Source organism: Myotis brandtii, unplaced genomic scaffold, assembly GCF_000412655.1.
Source record: "Myotis brandtii unplaced genomic scaffold, ASM41265v1 scaffold499, whole genome shotgun sequence".
Taxonomy (NCBI): domain Eukaryota; kingdom Metazoa; phylum Chordata; class Mammalia; order Chiroptera; family Vespertilionidae; genus Myotis; species Myotis brandtii.
The window spans coordinates 2,448,919-2,469,603 of NW_005369027.1; the positions used below are offsets into that span (position 1 = coordinate 2,448,919).

The following is a 20,685-nucleotide window of genomic DNA, read 5'->3' on the forward strand; positions in this document are numbered from 1 at the left end:
TCTCTTTTTTACTCTTCAGTTTGCTCTAATATTATTTGGCAGCAGGAAATCAGTACCTTACTTACCCATAATTATTTTTTCTTTCAGGACAACATAGGAGAACTTGATCTTGATAAACAATCTGAACTGAGAGCTTTAAGGAAAAAAGAACTCGATGAGGAAGAAAGCGTCAGGAAGAAAGCTGTGCAGTTTGGAACCGGTGAGCTCTGTGATGCCATCTCTGCGGTGGAAGAGAAAGTGAGCTACCTGAGACCTTTAGATTTTGAAGAAGCCAGAGGACTTTTCTTACTGGGTCAGCACTATGTCTCTGAAGCAAAAGAGTTCTTTCAGATTGATGGTTATGTCACTGACCATATTGAAGTTGTCCAAGACCACAGTGCTCTGTTTAAAGTGCTTGCGTTCTTTGAAACTGACATGGAGAGACGGTGCAAGATGCATAAACGTAGAATAGCCATGCTAGAGCCCCTAATTGTGGATCTGAACCCACAGTATTATCTGTTGGTCAACAGACAGATTCAGTTTGAAATTGCACATGCTTACTATGATATGATGGATTTGAAGGTTGCCATTGCTGACAAGCTGAGGGATCCCGATTCACACATCGTAAAAAAAATAAATAATCTTAATAAGTCAGCAATGAAGTACTACCAGCTCTTCCTAGACTCCCTGAGAGACCCAAATAAAGTGTTTCCTGAGCATATAGGGGAAGACGTGCTTCGCCCTGCCATGTTGGCTAAGTTTCGAGTTGCTCGTCTCTATGGCAAAATCATCACTTCAGATCCCCAAAAAGAGCTAGAAAATTTGGCAACATCCTTGGAACATTACAAATTTATTGTTGATTACTGTGAAAAGCACCCCGAAGCTGCTCAGGAAATAGAAGTGGAGCTAGAACTTAGTAAAGAGATGGTGAGTCTTCTTCCAACAAAAATGGAGAGATTCAGAACCAAGATGGCCCTGACTTAATAAACTTCATTTTTAATGAAAGAAAATGTGCAATATTGAAGATATTTTTTCCCCTTAGTCAAACGGGCCCAATTCCATTGTTATATTTACTTTTATAGCCAGAGGAGTGCAGTTCGAACTTGAGATACAGTCAGACCAATGTAGTCTTTACTAGGACCTTAATCAACATAAATGTAATTAATAATTTATATCTAATTATGTAGATTGACTTGTTAAAGTGACATGTGAGTGGAATTTTAGAGTGTACGTTTCCTATTTAAATATAAACTTTTCCTGCCTCATTTTCTAAAGGTAGGTTCTTCGTTGTCTAGTACCTGATGGATCCTTTGAGAGGAAAAATGCTGGTTAATATATCTTGTAGACCAACCTATTATTAAAATTGAAAAAGTAACTTCCTGTAATACTTTCAACAATAAAGTTAAAAGAAAAAAAAGTAACTTCCTATAGTTATTTTTTCCCAAATGTTTACTTTCCTAAATTCCCAAAGAAATCTTTTCGTTTTGAAAATATTAAAAAACTAAGTTATGTTGTTTTAAAGTATTGTAGTTTGTCTCATCTATAGGGGATAAAAGCCTTGTTGGAAATATAAATTTACTTATTTCACTAATAAAAACTTCCGTTTACTCTTGTTTTCTTGTAAGAATTTGAGTTTTGCAACTTCAAAGGTATTGCCTTATTTGAAGCCAAAGAATATTTCTTCAGTAACACTGCACAGATAGAAACATTAAAATCTCATTCATTGAATAAATACTTATTATAGTACTACTTAGTCCAAAAAATTCTTAATTGGCTGCAGTTTTTCATCAGAGGATCCTGGTATATTTTATAAACCTTTGAGCACTGTTAGAAAAGAATATGTACTTCATAATATTGTTAATACATGTGAGTTATTTTAAGAAATGAAGACCCTTTATAGTGCAGAAGTCAAGATTAGTGGTAAAATTTGATACGGAGAATAGTTGCGTATGTTGCTTGCCTATTAAATTGCTTTGGAAAGCTTAGGACTAGGTCACCTCTAAGGTTCTGTAACATTTAAAAAAAAATTTCTTTATTGATTTCAGAGAGGAAAGGAGGAGAGATAGAAACATCAATGATGAGAGAGAATCATCGATTGGCTGCCTCCTACACACCCCCTACTAGGGATAGAGCCCGCAACTCAGGCATGTGCCCTTGGCCGGAATCAAACCTGGGACCCTTCAGTCCACAGGCTGACGCTTTATCCACTGAGCCAAGCCGTCTAGGACGGGTTCTGTAACATGTATGTATGTGTAACAATGTCTGCCACGGGACAAGCATTGTTCTCACTCTTCTAAGTATAGAAGATACAGTGATGAACAAGATAATCATGGTCCTGCCCTCATGGAGGAAGTGAACAAGCAAGCAAGCTGATTTCAGGTTATGAGTGCTCTTCAGAAAGGAGCCAGGGTGATGTGGTAAACATTTGATGGGAAGGGGTGCTCAGCTGCAGTGACCTGGGAAGGCCTCTGAGAAGATGGGAGTGGACACTGCACTGAGAACTAGGTGGGAAAAGAGGCAGCAAAGAAGGAGCTTGTACCTACGCCGCCTCTGAGCCGAAAGCCGAAAAAAGCAGATCAGGAAGTTTGTGTTTTTTTTAATATTTCATTGATTTTTTATAGAGAAGAAGGGAGAGGGATAGAGAGTTAGAAACATCGATGAGAGAGATCGATCCGCTGCCTCCTGCACACCCCCTACTGGGGATGTGCCCGCAACCAAGTTACATGCCCTTGACCGGAATCGAACCTGGGACCCTTCAGTCCGCAGGCCGAGGCTCTATCCACTGAGCCAACCCGGTTCGGTGTCAGGAAGTTTTTGAGGGAGATGTGGAGTTAAAGTTTAAGAGTTCTGTTAGGTCATACTGAGTTTAGATGCTGGAGACGAGATGCTTGCTCGTAACATCTCTTAGACTTCGGAAGGAAAGGGACGAGGATCGTGGGGAGGCAAAGAGGAGAGGCGGCTTCTTGGGCTCAGTGAGGCTCCCACGCACCTCAGCCGTTCCTGATGGAGCCGTTTTGTTGCCAACCTCATGGAACGTCACAACTTACATAGTCATTCATTCGTTTAACAAATACTGAGCTCTTCCTGTGTGCAAGTCCTCTGCTAAGCTCTGAGAATATGGTCTGTAAGTGCCGGCCTCTGAAATCTTGATAGCTTTTCTTCTTCCCAGCAGTGTTATTCAGAAGATAACATGCAAGTATAACAGGCACTGGTCTTAAAACCAGTTTTTATCCTGACACCCATCAGCATACTCTGCTATTTGTCACTTGCCGTCTGTAGGGACTTTTCACGTTTTCAGACTTTGTCTTGGTTATCAGCAGAAAATCTCACTGGCGGCTCTGCAATGCTGCACTCTCCCCGAGCCTGTCCCACAGCTGCCGGCCTGCGCATGGCTTCCCGCCAGCTGCCACGGAGGCGTCGCTGCTTCTCTTGATTTTAGTAGTTGTCAAGCTTTTGGTCTCAAACCTCCTTTGCACTTAAAATTGAGAATGCCAAAGAGCTTTTGTGTATGTGGGTTATATTTTTTTGTATTTATCCTATTTGAAATTCAAATTAAGAAAATTTTCAACAATTTCCTTTAAAATGACAATAAACCCATTGGATTTAAACAATCATTATAAAAAAGATTTCCCCCCCCAAAAAGAGTGGCATAATTTACATTTTTGCAAATATCTTTTTTGTTAATCCTTAACCAAGGATATTTTTTCCTATTGACTTTTATTTACTTGTTTAAATATATTTTTATTGATTTCAGAGAGGAAGGGAGGGAGAGAGAGATAGAAATATCAATGATGAGAGGGAATCACTGATCAGCTGCCTCCTGCATGCCCCCCACTGGGGATTGAACCTGCAACCCGGGCATGTGCCCTTGACAGGAATCAAATGCGGGACCCTTCTAGGGCTTTTCTGTTTATTTTTAGGGAGTGTGAGGCAGGGAGGGAAGGCGGGGGGGAGAGTGAGAGAGAAACATCGATGTGAGAGAGACACATCAGTTGGTTTCCTCCTGCACTCTTCCTGATGACTGGGGTCAGGCATCAAACCTGCAACCCAGAAACATACCAGTGACCATACGTGCCCTTGACCAAGGATCAAACCCTCGACCCTTCAGTGCATGGACAGATGCTCTAACCACTTAGAAACACAGGCCAGAGCACATTTTTGCAAATATCTTTATGGCTAAACAGGAAGCAGGTTGATTTTCATAACTGGAATGCTAGCATGTCATGTAGACTTTGGGAAACTCCACTGTACTACATTTGTGAGAGAATGAGGGTGAAATGTCATCTGATTATGAAATAGGTTCATTTCGATCCTCTGTCCCGCTCAGCGGTTTCCTGGAAGGCTTTGCGAGCTGGTGCCCTATCCTAGCGTATTCTGTTGGGCATGATGTAGAGCAGATGCTGTTGAAGGTTGGCTTAGGAAACTTAAATCAGTGGTGGCTGGTCTAGGTCTTACATCCAAAGGAGAAATTGAAACGGTTTATTCTTTACCACACATTGGTTTTGGATGAGTCTGGAGTCACGGCAATGTCATCTCTTTGTTATTTTATCACAGGATATGTTGGATTTCTTGGAAACACTGGATTCTTTTATCGTTGTTTTATCTACTTGAACTCTGACAAAGCTGAGTCGTGTTTTTTTTCATCCCTAATATAGTGAACCCTCAATTTTGTGGACCGTGACTTAATGGACTTCGGATTTAATGGACAAAATTTCCAGTCCGTATGTCATATGTGAAAATTAACACCCTGTTTTTTAAAAATGCATTTAACCAAGATTTGCTTGTAATTAAATTAACAGGTTATTATTTTTTAAATATATTTTATTGATTTTTTACAGAGAGGAAAGGAGAGGGATAGAGAGTTAGAAACATCGATCAGCTGCCTCCTGCACACTCCCTACTGGGTATGTGCCCGCAACCAAGGTACATGCCCTTGACCGGAATCGAACCTGGGACCCTTTGGCTCTATCCACTGAGCCAAACCGGTTAGGGCTTAACAGGTTGTTTTTAACAAATTGTAGTGAAATGGCCATATGTTGGGAAAAAACTAGTAATTTTGCCCATATAAATATTACATATCTACAACTATAGTCTACATATTTAAATCCAAGAGTCACCACTCCCAAACAATGTTCATCCAATGATTAGCTTATGATCCCCCTGCATTGCGCCCAGTAATTGGTTCTGTTGTCACGAGGCATGACTTTCTGCAGCAGTTTGAACAAGTGCTAGCGTTCCTATGTGCACTAAGCCACGCCCCGGCATGTGCATTTGTTTACTCACAGTGACTGGTGTATGCATGCCTTTACTAGACCAAGCGTGTCAAACTCAAAGGCTAAAACAGGCCAAATAAACAAGGCATGTGGCCCGTGGGCCATGAGTCTGACATGCTTGTAACAGACACATTCAGTGTAAATTTTAAATTACAGTGATACATATAGAAAACTTTTCTGTGAAATTAAACTTTTCATACATAATTACACAAACATGTCTACATAAGTAAAAACAGGTAAACTAATTTGTCAATTTTTTAACATGCATGCGGAAAACCTACTTTATTATATAATGGACTTTTGGCTTTAATGGACACCTCTTCACCCAAATTAGTCCATTATACCGAGGTTTTACTGTACTGTAGAGTTGCTAAAGGATAGTAGAAGCTCTCCCTTACTTTCACAGTTGGCATTATTCTGGGCTAATTTTGCATAATCTTACATGAAATACATATGCCAGAACCTAAATAACCTATCACAGCCATAGATTTCAGATGACCTTTTGTTTCTCTTACCCCTAAAAAAATTAGGAAAAGACTACATATTGAGCTAATAAAAAAAAGTGATTTTTTGACACAAAAATCCTCTGCAATTTTCTTTTTCATCTTGCTAGATTTAGACAACTGATAGTCAAAGGCATCATTTATTTATTCAATTATTCAGCAAGTATATCTTGAATACTACTTATCAGAAGACTGATACCTGTCATTCCTAAGCAGTTGTCTGAGAAAAACATTGAAATTTTTATATGAATTTCAGGGTCTTACAGTGTAGGCTATCTTTTGGAAAAACCCTAGTTATTTATAACAGGTTTGTTTGAATGCCAATCTCTTTCCTTTACTATTATACTCAGGGAACCACACTGGGTGAACTATGTAGTCTTTTCCCTAAAGTTTTATTAGAACACAGCCTCGTTCGTCCATTCACACATTGCCTGTGCTGCTGTCACAGCAGCATTGAATAGCTGCAATACTGCATGACCTGAAAAATCTGAAATATTTATCATCTGGCCCTTTACAGAAAGTTTGCCAAATTCAAGTATAAGGAGAAATATAATTGGCCTAAACTGATAGCACTTGAAATGTGGACATATGTATTTTCTAATCACAAAAGTGAAAAAAGGAAAATACATATCTATCAAGCCCTTCCTCTCACATGATTCAGGGAGAAGCTGGCGGCTCTGCTTAAAACTGTGATCCCAGGAGCAGAGATGAACAAGATGTCCATAACCTAGAACTCCACTGAGTACAGGCAATGGCAACAACTTTCCCTGAGGAATTGCAAGGGAAGGTGTACTCTTTTAGGGCAAAATATAGTTAAATGGGGACCGTAATAGCCACTCAAATAGTGGTTTTTTTTAATCATTTGTTATTATTGGACTTTGAAAAAAACCTAGAACGGGGGCGGCGGGGGACTTCAAGAAAGCAACCAGGAACTATGCATCAAGGAGAAATCCCAGAGAAAGTACAGCCCGAATAAAATCTCACCCATGTAACCCATTCAACCCATATAACCCAACCAGACTTTCTTAGGAAGGTCATGACCCAATATTTTCCATCTACAGGAAATTATAAGAAGGCCTTATACATACTCTATATGAAAATAGAGTTCAAAGGTAGTTCAGAAAGTCAAACCAGAGAACCTGCTAAATGACAATGAGCTTCTGAATCTGTCATAACCTGTGGCAGCCACATACCAACTCTTATCAGTACAGAGCTCCCTCCACCCCACTTCCTTCTGAATTATCTCACTCACTTTTTCTCCACTGGTTATCTTACTTGGTCTTTCCTGTTACCACCCTCAGTCAGGTTTTCTTATTGGGAGATTCATCACCCCCTAAAGCAGTGGTTCTCAACCTTCCTAATGCCACGACCCTTTAATACAGTTCCTCATGTTGTGGTGACCCCCAACCATAAAATTATTTCGTTGCTACTTCATAACTGTAATTTTGCTACTGTTATGAATCATAATGTAAATATCTGATATGCAGGATGTATTTTCATTGTTACAAATTGAACATAATTAAAGCATAGTGATTAATCACAAAAACAATATATAATTATATATGTGTTTTCCGAAGGTCTTAGGCGACCCCTGTGAAAGGGTCGTTCGACCCCCAAAGGGTCGCGACCCACAGGTTGAGAACCGCCACCCTAAAGTCATCTGTAATCTTGTTTGAAAGATTTTTTTTGCTTTTTCACACAAGAACTATTTCTTAAACACTAAGAAAATAGTACAATTACGTAAGAAATTGTAAAAATGAAACAGAATGATCTTCAATCTGCTATAATCATTATGCAAAACTATAAATGGCTTTATGTTACAAAAACTTAGTGTCCTTTTAAGCTCCATAGTTTTGAACTCTGCTTCTGAATAAACAAATCCTTCATTTGTTTATTATAGAGCCCATAAAACCTAATTACATTCCACTTAAAGCAGTGGTTCTCAACCTTGGCTGCACATTAGAATCACCTGGGAATCTTTTTAAAATCCTGACTTCTGGGCCTCATCCTCCAGAAATTCTGTTTCTTTGTTACTAATGTTGTGGCCCCACCCCATAACAAAGAAACAGAATTTCCGGAGGATGAGGCCCAGAAATCAGAATTTTAAAAAGATTCCCAGGTGATTCTAATGTGCAGCCAAGGTTGAGAACCACTGACTTAAAGAGAAATGATTCCTGACCTCCTCTGGAAGAGTAGCTTAAGTTTCTCTTACTGAGAATATTCCAACGTGTAACTTAATTTCATGGGCCTACTTTTACCCTCTAAATTGGAAAATAATCTTACCTTTTTAATTTTTAAAAAATTATTTATTGATTTTAGAGAGAGGAAGGGGGAGAGAAAGAAATACTGATTTGTTGGCTCCATTTATTTATGGATTCATTAGTTGATTTTTGTATGTGCCCTGACCAGGGATCAAACCCACAACCTTGGTGTATTGGGGCAATGCTCTAACCACCTGAGCTACTGGGCCAGGGCAGCAGATACCTCCTAAGAGCAGCTGATAAGGTATAAAGCTCGGGTGACCACTGTTCAGCAGAGATGGTACCCTGCTGCCAGTGAAGACAAATAAGTTTCAAATATGAGCTCCAAATTCAAGTTTTGATTGCTAATTAAGCTGCTTCTCACAGGGGCAACTCTGTGTTGTTCCAAGGTTGGCAGCAGGATTCTTTTATATAATTACTAGAGGTCCAGTGCATGAAATTCATGCATGGGTAGGGTCCCTAACAGCTGCGGGCTGCCAGCCGGGGCACCTCCCTTCCTCCGGCCGCCTGCCACTGCTGGCACCACACCCTGGTCGGACTCCCGGTCGAAGGGACAATTTGCATATTAGGCTTTTATTATCAAAAGATTTATTGATCATTAATGACTATTAAAGAATTGGGATAATTATACTTAAGGTCATATTTTCAATAATAGGTTTAGGGCATTGTTTTCTACAGTCAAGGATACCTGCATCAGGATCATGTAGAAGTACTTGTTAAAATGCAAACTCCCAGGCCCTGATTGGGTAGCTCAGTTAGTTATAGCATCATTCTGATACGCTAAGGTTGCAGGTTTGATCCCCAGTCAGGGCACATAGAAGAATCAGCCAATGAATGTATAAATAAGTGGAACAACAAATTAATGTGTCTCTCTCTCCCTCCCTCCTCTTTCTCTCCCCCTTTCCTCTCTCAAATCAATTTTTAAAAAATTAAAATGCAGACTCCCAGAATCTAACCTAGAACTAATTAGAAATTCAGGAGTTGGGTTCCAGAAATCTACATTTTAATAGAACCACATGTGATCTTATGTACATTAAGTGCAAGAACCTCTGTTCTTAGAATTAAGAGAAGGAAGCTAGAGCTAGAGTGTATTAGAGCAGCTTTTACAGGGAGAAACATCCTGAACCAGAAAGTTACTCTGTGCCTTTGGTTCCCAAGGAGAACCCAGCCTAGGGGCAGAGGGACAAAACACAAACATTCCCAGGAGCTTTAGGTAGCTAAGGAGCTGCCAGTCTCTCCTGGCTCTCTCAGCACCTCCTCCTGTACAAGCAGAATTCTGCTGGGTGCATGCCAGTGGGGAGCTGAGCCTGGTAACCGCAGTACTAGGGCTCTCAGGGCCCACGGGGAAGCTCCTAGATATAAGCTAGGGACTTCCTAATGACCCCTGCAGAATATTCTAGAATGCTTCAAGGGAGGCGAGGAAAAGGAAAAAGGTTGTTTACAAGCAATCCTTCCTCCTATAATAGACAGCATCCTAGGGAAATCCCCAAACTGCAGAACAGAGATACGTGTTGATAACTTGGACCTGCATTTAATGCCGTCTACTTTTGGAGGGGACAAGAGTCACATGCCGGGTAGATGAGAGCTTGGACCTCTGAGTGAGAAAATGTAACCCTCCCCTCATATCTCTGTAGCCAGGTAGTCCAAGACACCAATATATACACATACAATGCATAGTCCAATACACAATCTATGTGCATACAGCATATGGTGGACTTAGTCATTGGCTTAAGGTCAGGGACCTCCATACTGCTAAACCCAATGGAAACCTTTCACTCATCATTCCTGAGGCATTTGACAGACTGACGCGCCCTCCTTGAAACATTTCTTTCCTCATCCTTCCACAACATTGCACTTTCCCACACTTCTACTTGGCCAGCCATTTCTTGTGTTTCCTTTAAGAGCTTTTAAAACCTATCACTTAGCCCAGCCAGTGGTTCAGTGTTGGCCTGTGAACCAGGAGGTCACGGTTCGACTCCTGGGGGCACATGCCCGGATTGCCGGCTTGATCCCCAGTAGGGGACATGCATGAAGCAGCCGATCAATGATTCTCTCTCATCATTGATGTTTCACTCTCTCTTCCTCTCCCTTTATCTCTAAAATCAATAAAAATATATTTTAAGCTGCAGCAATCTTGAGAAAGAAAAACAAAGTTGGAGGAATCACAACACCAGATTTCAAGCTATACTACAAAGCCACCGTAATCAAAACAGCCTGGTACTGGCACAAGAACGGGCATATGAATCAATGGAACAGAACAGAGAATCCAGAAATCGACCCAAACCATTACGCTCAATATTTGACAAAGCAGGCAAGAGCATACAAAGGAGTCTCTTCAATAAATGGTGCTGGGAAAATTTGACAGATACATGCAAAAAATGAAACTAGACCACCAACTTACCCCATACACAAGGATAAACTAAAAATGGATAAAAGACTTAAATGTAAGTTGTGAAACTATAAAATTCCTAGGATAAATCATAGGCAGCAAAATCCCAGACATCTCTCATAGCAATATGCTTATGGATACTTCTCCTAAGGCAAAGGAAACTGAGGAGAAGACAAACAAATGGGACTACATCAAAAATAAAAACCTTCTGCACAGCAAAAGAAATCATCAACAAAATGAAAAGAGAGCCCACTGTTTGGAAGAACATATTTGACAATGAAACATCTGATAAAGAGTTAATATCCAAAGTATATAAGGAAATCCTAAACTTAACAAAAGGAAGACAAACAACTAATTAAAAAATGGGCAAAGGACCTAAATAGACACTTCTCTAAAGAGGACATACAGAAGGCCAAGAGACATATGAAAACATGCTCAAAGTCACTGATCATCAGAGAGATGCAAATTAAAACAAAAATGAGGTATCATCTCATACCTGCCAGAATGGCTACCATCAACAAATTAACAAATGACAAGTGCTGGAGAGGATGCGGAGAAAAAGGAACACTCGTGCACTGCTGGTGGGAATGCAGACTGGTGCAGCCACTATGGAAGACAGTATGGAGTTTCCTCAAAAAATTAAATATGGAACTGCCATTGACCCAGTGATCCCACTTCTAGGAATATATCCTAAGAAACCCAAAGCACCAATCAGAAAGAATGTATGCATCCCTATGTTCATAGCAGCACAATTTACAATAGTTAAGATCTGCAAACAGTCCAAGTGCCCATTAGTAGATGAATGGATAAAAAAGCTGTGGGACATTTATACCATGGAATACTATACAGCAATAAAAAGGGATCTCTAACCCTTTGAGACAGTGTGAAGGGACCTGGAGAGTATCATGCTAAGTGAAATAAGCCAGTCAGAGAAAGACAAGTATCACATGATCTCACTCCCAGGAGGGAACCTGTTTAACTATCTTTGGTGGTTACCTGGACATAGTAATAACATGTTCGTATCACCCGAGGATATTTTTCCATTGATTTTTCAGAGAGAGAGAGAGAGAGTGGAAGAGAGAGGAAAAGACAGAGAGAAACATCCATGTGAGAGAATTAACAAACATTGATTGGTTGCCTCCTGCGTGCACCCCTACCAGGGCCAGGGAGGAGCCTGCAATCAAGGTACATGCCTTTGACTGGAATTGAACCCGGGACCCTTTGATCCGCAGGCTGACGCTCTATCCACCGAGCCAAACTGGCTAGGGCCATATCGTTATTTCTTACTTTATCAACTTAAAACATTATCAATTGACTTCTTCCAATGATAGTAAGGGATTTAGCTTACTTGCAATACCTTAATTCCCCTCCTCACTTTCAATATAGCTCTCAAAATTAACTGTTTTGGGTTACACTATATGTTATATATAATAATGTGTAATGAATGTGTGTGTATATATATTTATATATGTGTGTCTCCAAAAATATATACACACTTTGAATCATTATAAAGGCAGTGCTTATTGAAATACATTTTATTTTCAAAATTGAGCTTATCAGCTGTTAGAGTGTGCATACATTTTTTGGGGGGACACCCTGTATGTATATACATATGTAAATATATAATTAAATATATGTAAATATATATGCATATACATGTGTATTGTTCTATTTCTTGGCCATTCACCAAGATAAGGTTATTAGTTCCCTTTAAACTTTTCTTCGACCTCCACGTCATCCACGTTTTCATGTACACATTGGCACTGTTGGTAAATCTGCAGTCTATTGTGTATACATTTTACTCTGTCATACTCAAGCTCTTGTTTCTTTGTGGGATTCTAAATGTTTATAATGTGAATGAGCTGTACTTACTTTACAATGATTATGCAAATGTCACCACTGCGGAATTAAATAAAATACACTATGATTATATTCCTTTCTTGCACAGAGTTATGTTCTTCTTAGAGTTTCTAACTGCCTTTTTGCTCCCTCAGTGTTTGCCTTTAGATCCTGGATGTCAAACTCACCATCAATTATCTATTCATTCTTTTCCCCAAACACCTCCCTCCAAGAGCCCCCTCCTTCCTGCTCTGTTCTCACCGACTATTCTCTAAATCTGATGCTCAGCCATCAGCCTGGGCTTCCCTTCACTGCTTCTCCCCATGGGGAGCCACTCTGACCTGGATCCCCCATCTTCCTTTTTCTTGGTTTACTAAAATTTTAAATTAAACAAAAGAAAATATATGCTTGTTATGAGTGAAGTATAGAGACACGTAAAAATCCCCCCTCCTCCTCCTCCAGCCTTGCCCCTAAGTGAACAGCAGTGGGTGCCTTCTGCACCTTTATCTGTGCTCAGATACATGTGTTCAAACAGGAACACTGTCTCCTTCAAGTTTGTTCTTTTACAAAAATGGAATCATATCCATCTTACTCTGCAACTTTTTACCCCCACTTAATTCATTAATAAGCTGCTTCCGAGTCCATCGCATGGGTATACCCTATTTATTCACCTGTTTCCTCTGATGAGTAGTCAATTTTCATGCCACTACAAACAATAAACATGCTTGTGAATAAAACCTTACCTATTGGTGCTTTTATTTTTGTAGGGTAGATTTCTAAAAGTGAAATTATCAGACCAAAGGACATGCATACATTATTTTAACTTTCTACTGGGGTATAACATACATACCAAAAAGAACGTGCATCATAAATGTATAGTTTAATGAATTCTCACCAATAGAACACACAAGTGTTGCCAGTACTCAGACCAAGAAATGGAACATTGGCAGCACCTGCGGAGGCCACCTCAACACTCCCTTTGGGTCAATAAGGCCCTCCCAGGGGTACCCTCCATCCTGACCTCTAGCAGTGTGCATAATTTTTACTTTAAGACATTACCACATTATTCTCCCCAAGAGTTGCAGCAATTCACATTCCCACACGTAGTGCACACATGTATATTTCCCTACATACTCGCCAACATTAGATGTAACTTTTTGCTTACCTGGTGGGTGAAAATGGCACCTGTTTTAATTTGCATTTTTGTGAGTAACCAGTGAGGTTGAGCATAAAGGCACAAACTTCTTAATTTACAGATTAAAAAAACCAAGGCTCAGAGAAGAGCAGGGATCTCACTCAACATTCGCTTTCTGTCTGTGGTTAGTACAAAGGGCTCAACAAAAAACCATAGATCACCCCACAGTGAGTCCAGGTCCCTGAGTGTAACTCACTCAAGCCGCACAGGAGAGGAGGGAAAGGACACACAGACCTCATCTTATTGTGCTGGGCCTGGAGAACAGCCCTGGTTCTGCTCATACAAACCAGACTTGGCTCAAAGACTGGTTTAGGGGCAGTGCGGGAAGGGAGCCATGCTGAATGCCGGCCGGGCTGGCTGTGGAGATAGCAAGCAAACAGCCACACATGCAACAACTCTCTAGATTGGGCCTGGAGGCCAGAGGGGAAAAGTGGAAAGATCTGTGGACTGAAAGCCTAGAGACTTCAGGGCATCGCTTGCCTTCTCAGAGCTGATTTCTCCTAAGAAGAGGGCTTGGAGGTGCTGCGATACAGTCTGGGAAGAGACAGGCCCTCAAGGATCTGCAGCCCATGCCAGGCAAGAAAACGTCCTCTCACATCTGAACAGCAAGAGCACAGGCGGGAGCGGTCCACACCAGACGAGCGTTTGTGTGTGGGGGCTGAGGATGACGGCCATCTAGGGGAGGTGGGACCAGAGCCGAGCCCTGAAGGGTCGGTGGGGTTACAATGGGCAGAAGGAAGAGCATGGCTCCCTGTGGGGGAAGAGATGGAAGGAGGGTTGGGTCAGTGTTAACACCAAAGGCCCAGAGAGGAAAATACTGAAAGAAGCACTTGTGGAGACAGGAGGCTGAGAGGCTTGGGCCAGACCTGGTGGCCCAGCACGGACCTGGCTGTGTGCAGGTGGAGTCGGGGGCTGGGATGTGACAGGGCTTTGTTAGGAGGCAACTGGTAAAATACAGGCGTTTTCACTTTCTAAACTAAACTGTAACAAACCACCACACCCTTGGTGGCTGCTTTAACAAATGACCAAAACGTGAGCGGCTTACAAACGACACAGATGAATTACCTCATGGTTGTGCGGGTTAGAAGTCGGACGTTGGTCTCACTGGGCTAAAACGAAGGTGTTGGCAGGGCTGCGTTCCTAAGCACCCTCTTTCCTTACCTTTTCCACCTCCTAGAAGCTTTCTGCCGTCCTTGGCCTGTGGCCCCTTCATCTTGAAAGCCAGCAAAGGTGAGTCGCGTCCTCCTCACATCCCGTCACTCTGGCCTCTGCCTCCCCTCCCGCTTCCATTTTGAAGGGCTCCTGTGATCACATTGCTCCCACCTGGATCATGCAGGCTAGTCCTATTTTAAGATCATCTGATTAGCAGCATGAATCCCATCTGCAGCCTTAAGTTCCTTAAATTCCCTTTGCCATGTAACAGTCCCAGGTTCTAGGGATTAGGATGATCAGAACATGGACATGTTGAGGGTAGACACAGCGGATCAGTATTCTGCCTACTATACTGTGTTAATTGGGACCCTTTGTAAGGAAGGAAAAGAAGAAGGCTATATGCAGGCGTGAATAACTGAGGCCTCAGTATCATTCTCTCCTCCCCTGTGTCTGGATCTGATTTTCTCTTTTGGTTTTCAGGCAACCTCCTTCTATGAGCGGCTCCTGGGAGCACCAGGCTGACATCTCACCAGCTTGGCAACATTAAGAGTCCCCTCTCCCAGTAGTTTCGACATAACCCAGGATGATGAGTATCCACCCATTGACCCAGCTTCTGTCTCGGGCTGTCCCTGCATCACACACTGTGGCCCGAGAGACAACTCTCATTGGCCAGGCGTGGGTTTCATACGCACGCCCGGAGCTGACATAGAGGAAGCCCACCAAACTGCATGGAGTTGGGCACGGGTGGTTTCTTAGAGGAAAACCAGCGGACTGTGACCCCGAAAGAACAATGGTGGTAACAATTGCACATGTGAATGCACGTAATGCCACAGAACTGTACACTTGAAAATTATTAGAACAGTAAATTTTGGGGCCTGTGTATTTTACCACACACAAAAGCAATCGAGGCTACAGTCAACCCTTGGACTTCGCTAGCATAGAGGATCCTTATCTTTCCACAGAGATTCCCAGGCTGGTCTGAGCCTGGCTTGCAGCTGCTGGGGCCACCCTGTCACCATGTTGGGGGAGAGCCTGCCTAAGAGCAGAGATGATATGAGGAAAGAGCCCCAAAAGCAGACAGACTCCTGATAATGACTGTAATGCCCGAACCCAAGGCCGGCCTGAAGCCCTGACCCACTCCATAGATTTCCTCTTATGCTTAGATCAATTCAAGTTGAGTTTCTGTCATTGCGATGAAAAGAGTACAGAAATAAATAAATAAATAGAAAAAGAAAAGACTTCTTACACCATTCCTGAGGAGAAAGATATCAATCTCAAAAAAATAAAAAATAAGAAAATAACCAACCAATTCAAGTTACCAGTGAGTTCTCACTAAGCCCCATTTTGAATGAGAATATGTGATATTGCTATTATATGAAGCTCGCGTGAAGCGAACATGTGTATGGCAATTCAATTGAGTAACAAATAGAAACTGGTAGCCTGGCCGGCATGGCTCAGTGGTTGAGCGTCCACCTATGAACCAGGAAGTCACGGTTCTATTCCCGGTCGGGGCACATGCCCAGGTTGTGGGCTCGATTGGTGTGCAAGAGGCAGCCAATCCATGATTTTTCTCTCATCATTGATGTTTCTAACTCTCTCCCTCTCCCTTCTTCTCTGAAATCAATAAAACACATATATTAAAAAAAAATAGAAACTGGGAGTTATTTCCTCTGAACAGTGATTCTCAAAGTGTGGTCCCTGGATCAGCAGCAGGAACTAGAAACTTGTTGCAGACGCAAACTCTTAGGGCCCACCCCAGACCTATGAACTCTGGGTGGAGCTAGCAATCTAGGTTTCAACTAGGCCTCCTGGTAACTGATGAGAGCTTAATCTGAGAACCACTGTCTTAAAACAGTCTTGTTTTTGTAGTTCTCCTGAATATTTTAAGCATGATTCTCTTGTCACTGTAAGAAACATTCAAACCTGTGAAGAATTTTTGTGAGTTTATTGGAGCCAAACTGTCGACAAATGCCAGGAAGCAAAATCTCAACCAGTTGAGGTCATGCTCCAGAGAATGGCAGTTTTGCACTTTGTTTTATACATTACAGTCCAAAGAGGAGATGTCAGTGGGTTACATGAAATCCACTGATGATAGATTAGGGAGGTGGGAGAAAGCAAAGCAGGGGAAACCTCTGGGATGGGATAAAAAGTAAAAGGATAGGCACACACTTCTTGTACTTAGGTGGGTGCAGGATAGTTAACAGTCAACAATTAACTCAATAGCAATGAGGGGATTTGTGGTCTCCGCAGAGCTGTGCCTGGGCTTTTCGGGGTCCAGAAAAAGGAAAATTACTTTGACATTACAACGGCATGTTATCGTAGATGCAAAAAGACAAAAGACAGGCTCAATTAGGGTCAAGATTGACCTTTGTCAGGGAAGATCATGACCTAGGACATGATTACCCACCATAATCTGCTTTTAGTTTAAAAAGTTTTAATTTCAGACCCTCCTTCGTGGTTACTGTAGGTCTGAGTTTGCAAGGCCGCCTACACAGGCCCTCCCTGAGCTAGTCAGGTTAGCATGTGGCCCCTTTTTGTCCACACTTTGAAGAAATAGATTTAACCATGGATTTTCAAGGGATACGAATTACTGCTAAAGTGATATACAATACACATGGGAGCACATGTCATATTAAAATATTTGCCCTAAAATGTTAAAAATAAATACAATATGTAACCATAATTTTAAATAGTAAAAAAGACAAGGAACGTTGGGCAGAAAACAGCAAGAGAAACCCACAAATAGCGGCTGCTCTCTGTGGGGGTCAAGGGCAGCCTGGAGGCCAGAAAACATCTGAAGGTTCGAAAACAAATTTAGATGTGAGATGCTGAGGAAATGTAAAAAAGACAGTAAAAGAAACTTCAGGTCAGTGGCTCTTAAACTTTGTGATCTTCAGACCACTTTATACTTTTTAAAACTATTGAATGTTGTTGCTGTGGGTTATATCCATTGATGTTTACCATATTAGACATTAAAACTAAGAAAAAATCTGAATAACAAATCCATTGCATGTTAACATATTTTATATTAACTATATATTCCAAAATGAAAAAAAAAACTAGTGAGAAGTGTTTTTTTACATTATTTTTAACTGAACCTCAGTGAATGAGCGTGCAACTTGTTTATTAATTTTTAGAGAGAGAAGAAGAGAGAGGGAGAGAGATAGAAACTTCAATGATGAGAGAGAATCATTGATTGGCTGCCTCCAGGGAAGGAGCATGTGCCCTCACCAGGAAAGGAACTGGCAACCCTTCCGTGCATGGGGCGATGCCCAACCAACTGAGCCACACTGGCCACGGCTTTTTACGTTTTTTCAAGTCTCTTTGATGTCCAGCTTATGAGAAAGACAGTTCGCTGGATGCTTATATCTGTCTCTGCAGTCAGTCTATTGTGATACCACATATTACGTAGCTTCTGAAAACCCATGGTACCCTTGTAAGAAAATGACAGTTAAAAAGGCAAATAATATCTTCCTATTGTGAACATAGTTTCAACCTCAGAGACCCCTGCGAAGGTCTCAGGGTTTCCTAAGGGTTTTTGGACACACTGAAGAAAAACCTGCTGCTCGTTGGAAATGGATCTGGATCTGAGTTCTGGTGATGCTACTTTCTAGCTGTGTGACTTTGGGCGAAGTAATGAACTTCTCTGAGCTTCCCTTTTCTCCTCTAAGGAGCTCACCTCATCGCTTGGTGATGAGCGTTAAATTAGATAACAATGTGCCTGGAACACAGTCAGCTCTCAGTAGATGCCACCCACTTGTATTGCCGCCGAAGCTTTGTCTGGGGTGACTGGTGAGGAGTGATGGTGTCATTGGCAGGGATGGGGATGTAAAGTGCAGGAGGCCAGAGAGAAAAATTCAACGAGCCGTGTTGTATCTGAGGTGATGATGGGCCGCCCTTGGCCTCAGGTCCCAGCTGCAGGTCATGATTTGGGAGGGGCAGATTCACGGAGGAAATGGAGGTGGGAAGGCCAAGAATGCCAGCTCTGGGAGGGCAGGAACAGAGTCGTGGCGCCCCCGCTCTGAGAGCAGCGCCAGGCGCAGAGCACAGAGCACAGAGTATGTGGTGTTGGGGGAAATGCACTGCTCAGGACGGGACGTGTAAACGAACCAGGGGAGGGAGGGTCCACCTGGCTGTGGAGAGGAAGGAATGGCTCTATGCCAGCTGCTCCGAGATGAACAAGGACGCCAATCTCCTCTGGAAACGTGAGCTTTAATCAACAAGGGGGGTCCTTCCTGCAGCTTTGGTTGAGACACCCACCTTCTATTTATTTATTTATTATTTTGCCACAAAAAGCTTTATTGTTTCCATGTGCCCCAATGGATGGGAGAGGACTCCAGGGTGGTTAAAAGGGTGGCTAGTGGTTTCAGGGAGAGACAGGCCAAAGCCAGACACCAGGGAAATGAAGAGGGGCTCCTCAAAGGCCCCTGTGCTCCAAAGGCTCCTGGTCCTGCTGGAAGGTGAGGCTTTGGAAGAGGAAATCAGACCAGCCCAGCCTGGGGGCGGCAGCCTGCAGAGGTGAGTCAGGTGGTCGCCCATCTTCTTGATGAGTTTCACCTCCTCATCCAGGAAGTGGTTCTCCAGGAAGTCACAGAGGTTTGTGCGGGTAGAACCCAGGGCCTGCAGACCCAGAAGGGCCTGGCTCAGGTTCCTCTCCAAGGCCAGGGCGGCTCCCATGGCGGCTTCCATGGTGTCCTGAGTTTTGCCCACTCATCTTGAGACAGCTTCAGCACGTCATCCTGGAAGAGAAGGGGGCTGTTACGCTAGTTGTACATCTTTAAGAGATGCTGGGCCTGGCCGGGGTGACTCAGTGGTTAAGCATCAACCTATGAACTAGAAGGTCACGGTTTGATTCCCAGTCAGGGTACATGCCTGGGTTGCGGGCTCCATCTCCAGCAGGGGATGTGCAGGAGGCAGCCGATCAATGAGTCTCTCTCATCATTGATGTATCTATCTCTCTCTCCCTCTCCCTTCCTCTCTGAAATCAATAAAAACATATTTTTTTAAAAAGAGATGCTGGGCGCCCTCACTCTTTGCCAGTGTGTGAGGAAGTGGCCCACGCCCTCCAGAGCCAATCATCAGGGTGGAAATAGAAGCCCCGGGACAGGTGCATGCAGGGGGCCCGCAGGAGCCGGTTGCCAGGGGGGTGACCGCAGCCGCCTCCTCGGTGGAATAATTCTGACGAATCCGGGAGCTCATGGTTGTGCTGCAATAAGGAGTTAAGGTAGGAAAAATGATGTTGGCTGGTCTCGAGGCTGAGGGTGGCTGAGGTGGTTCCGAAGGTGGTGACTAGGAAAGAGGTTGGAGGGTGGTCGGAACCTGGAAAAAGGAGCGTCCCTGGGTCTGTTCCGTCCAAACGCGGTCGCAGCAAGAGACAGACCCGAGGGACTGCCCAGGGCACCGGGAGAGATGCCCGCCTTTTAAATTGGGGCTTCGGCTTAAGATCTGGACACTCAGGGTCAGAGAGGGGTCTTGGCTGTACACAGGTCCTTTTGATGTTGCTTCACTCACTCGCTCATTAGGCCACTTTGCCCCGGAGTCGACGCATTCCATGCTGTGGAGGGGAGGGAAGGTGTGTTTTCATGTGATTCTTCAAGTTGGAATTCATAGTAGAAGGTCATTGACACTCTAGTTCTTAACGGCCTCACAGAAGAATCAAGAGGAGTTGCAGGACTGACTCCAACGTCCCTGCTCCACCTACATCAGTCCCGCCCGGATGTGCAGGGAGTGCACAGGATGGGGGCCCTCCCTCCTCACCCTCCCCTGGCGCAGGGCTCTCCTTCTCAGGATGTCATGCAGGCCATTGTCTTGGAGGCAGCAGCTATGTGTCCCCATAATTCTTCCACCAAGCCTTTTTAAAGTCCATTCAGTTCCAGGCCCAGAAAGGCAACAAAACCAGACCAGCGACCCCATGGCTGACCTCAGGACCAGCTGCATTAGATAATGACCCCTGCCCTGGAGCCGACCCCAGCACTGACCAATCAATAGTGGAGACCTAGACCCTGAAAGGACACACCTGGAAAGCTGCCGCATAGCCTATTGAGATCTTGCCCTGGGACCTCCCCTAACATCTCCACCCTTCAAACCCTTAGGA

At 43.1% G+C, this 20,685-nt stretch overlaps 1 protein-coding gene across 1 annotated transcript in view; it reads left to right on the top strand.

Moving 5' to 3' along the window:
* The window catches only part of KIF1BP (KIF1 binding protein), a 30,572-nt gene extending 28,980 nt beyond the window's left edge, over positions 1-1,592 (top strand). The window contains exon 7 of the mRNA XM_014548156.1: positions 88-1,592. Within this exon, the coding sequence (XP_014403642.1) occupies positions 88-963 (876 nt within the window). The 3' untranslated portion in view covers positions 964-1,592. The remainder of the gene's footprint in view (positions 1-87) is intronic.
* The last annotated feature ends 19,093 nt before the right edge of the window (positions 1,593-20,685 follow it).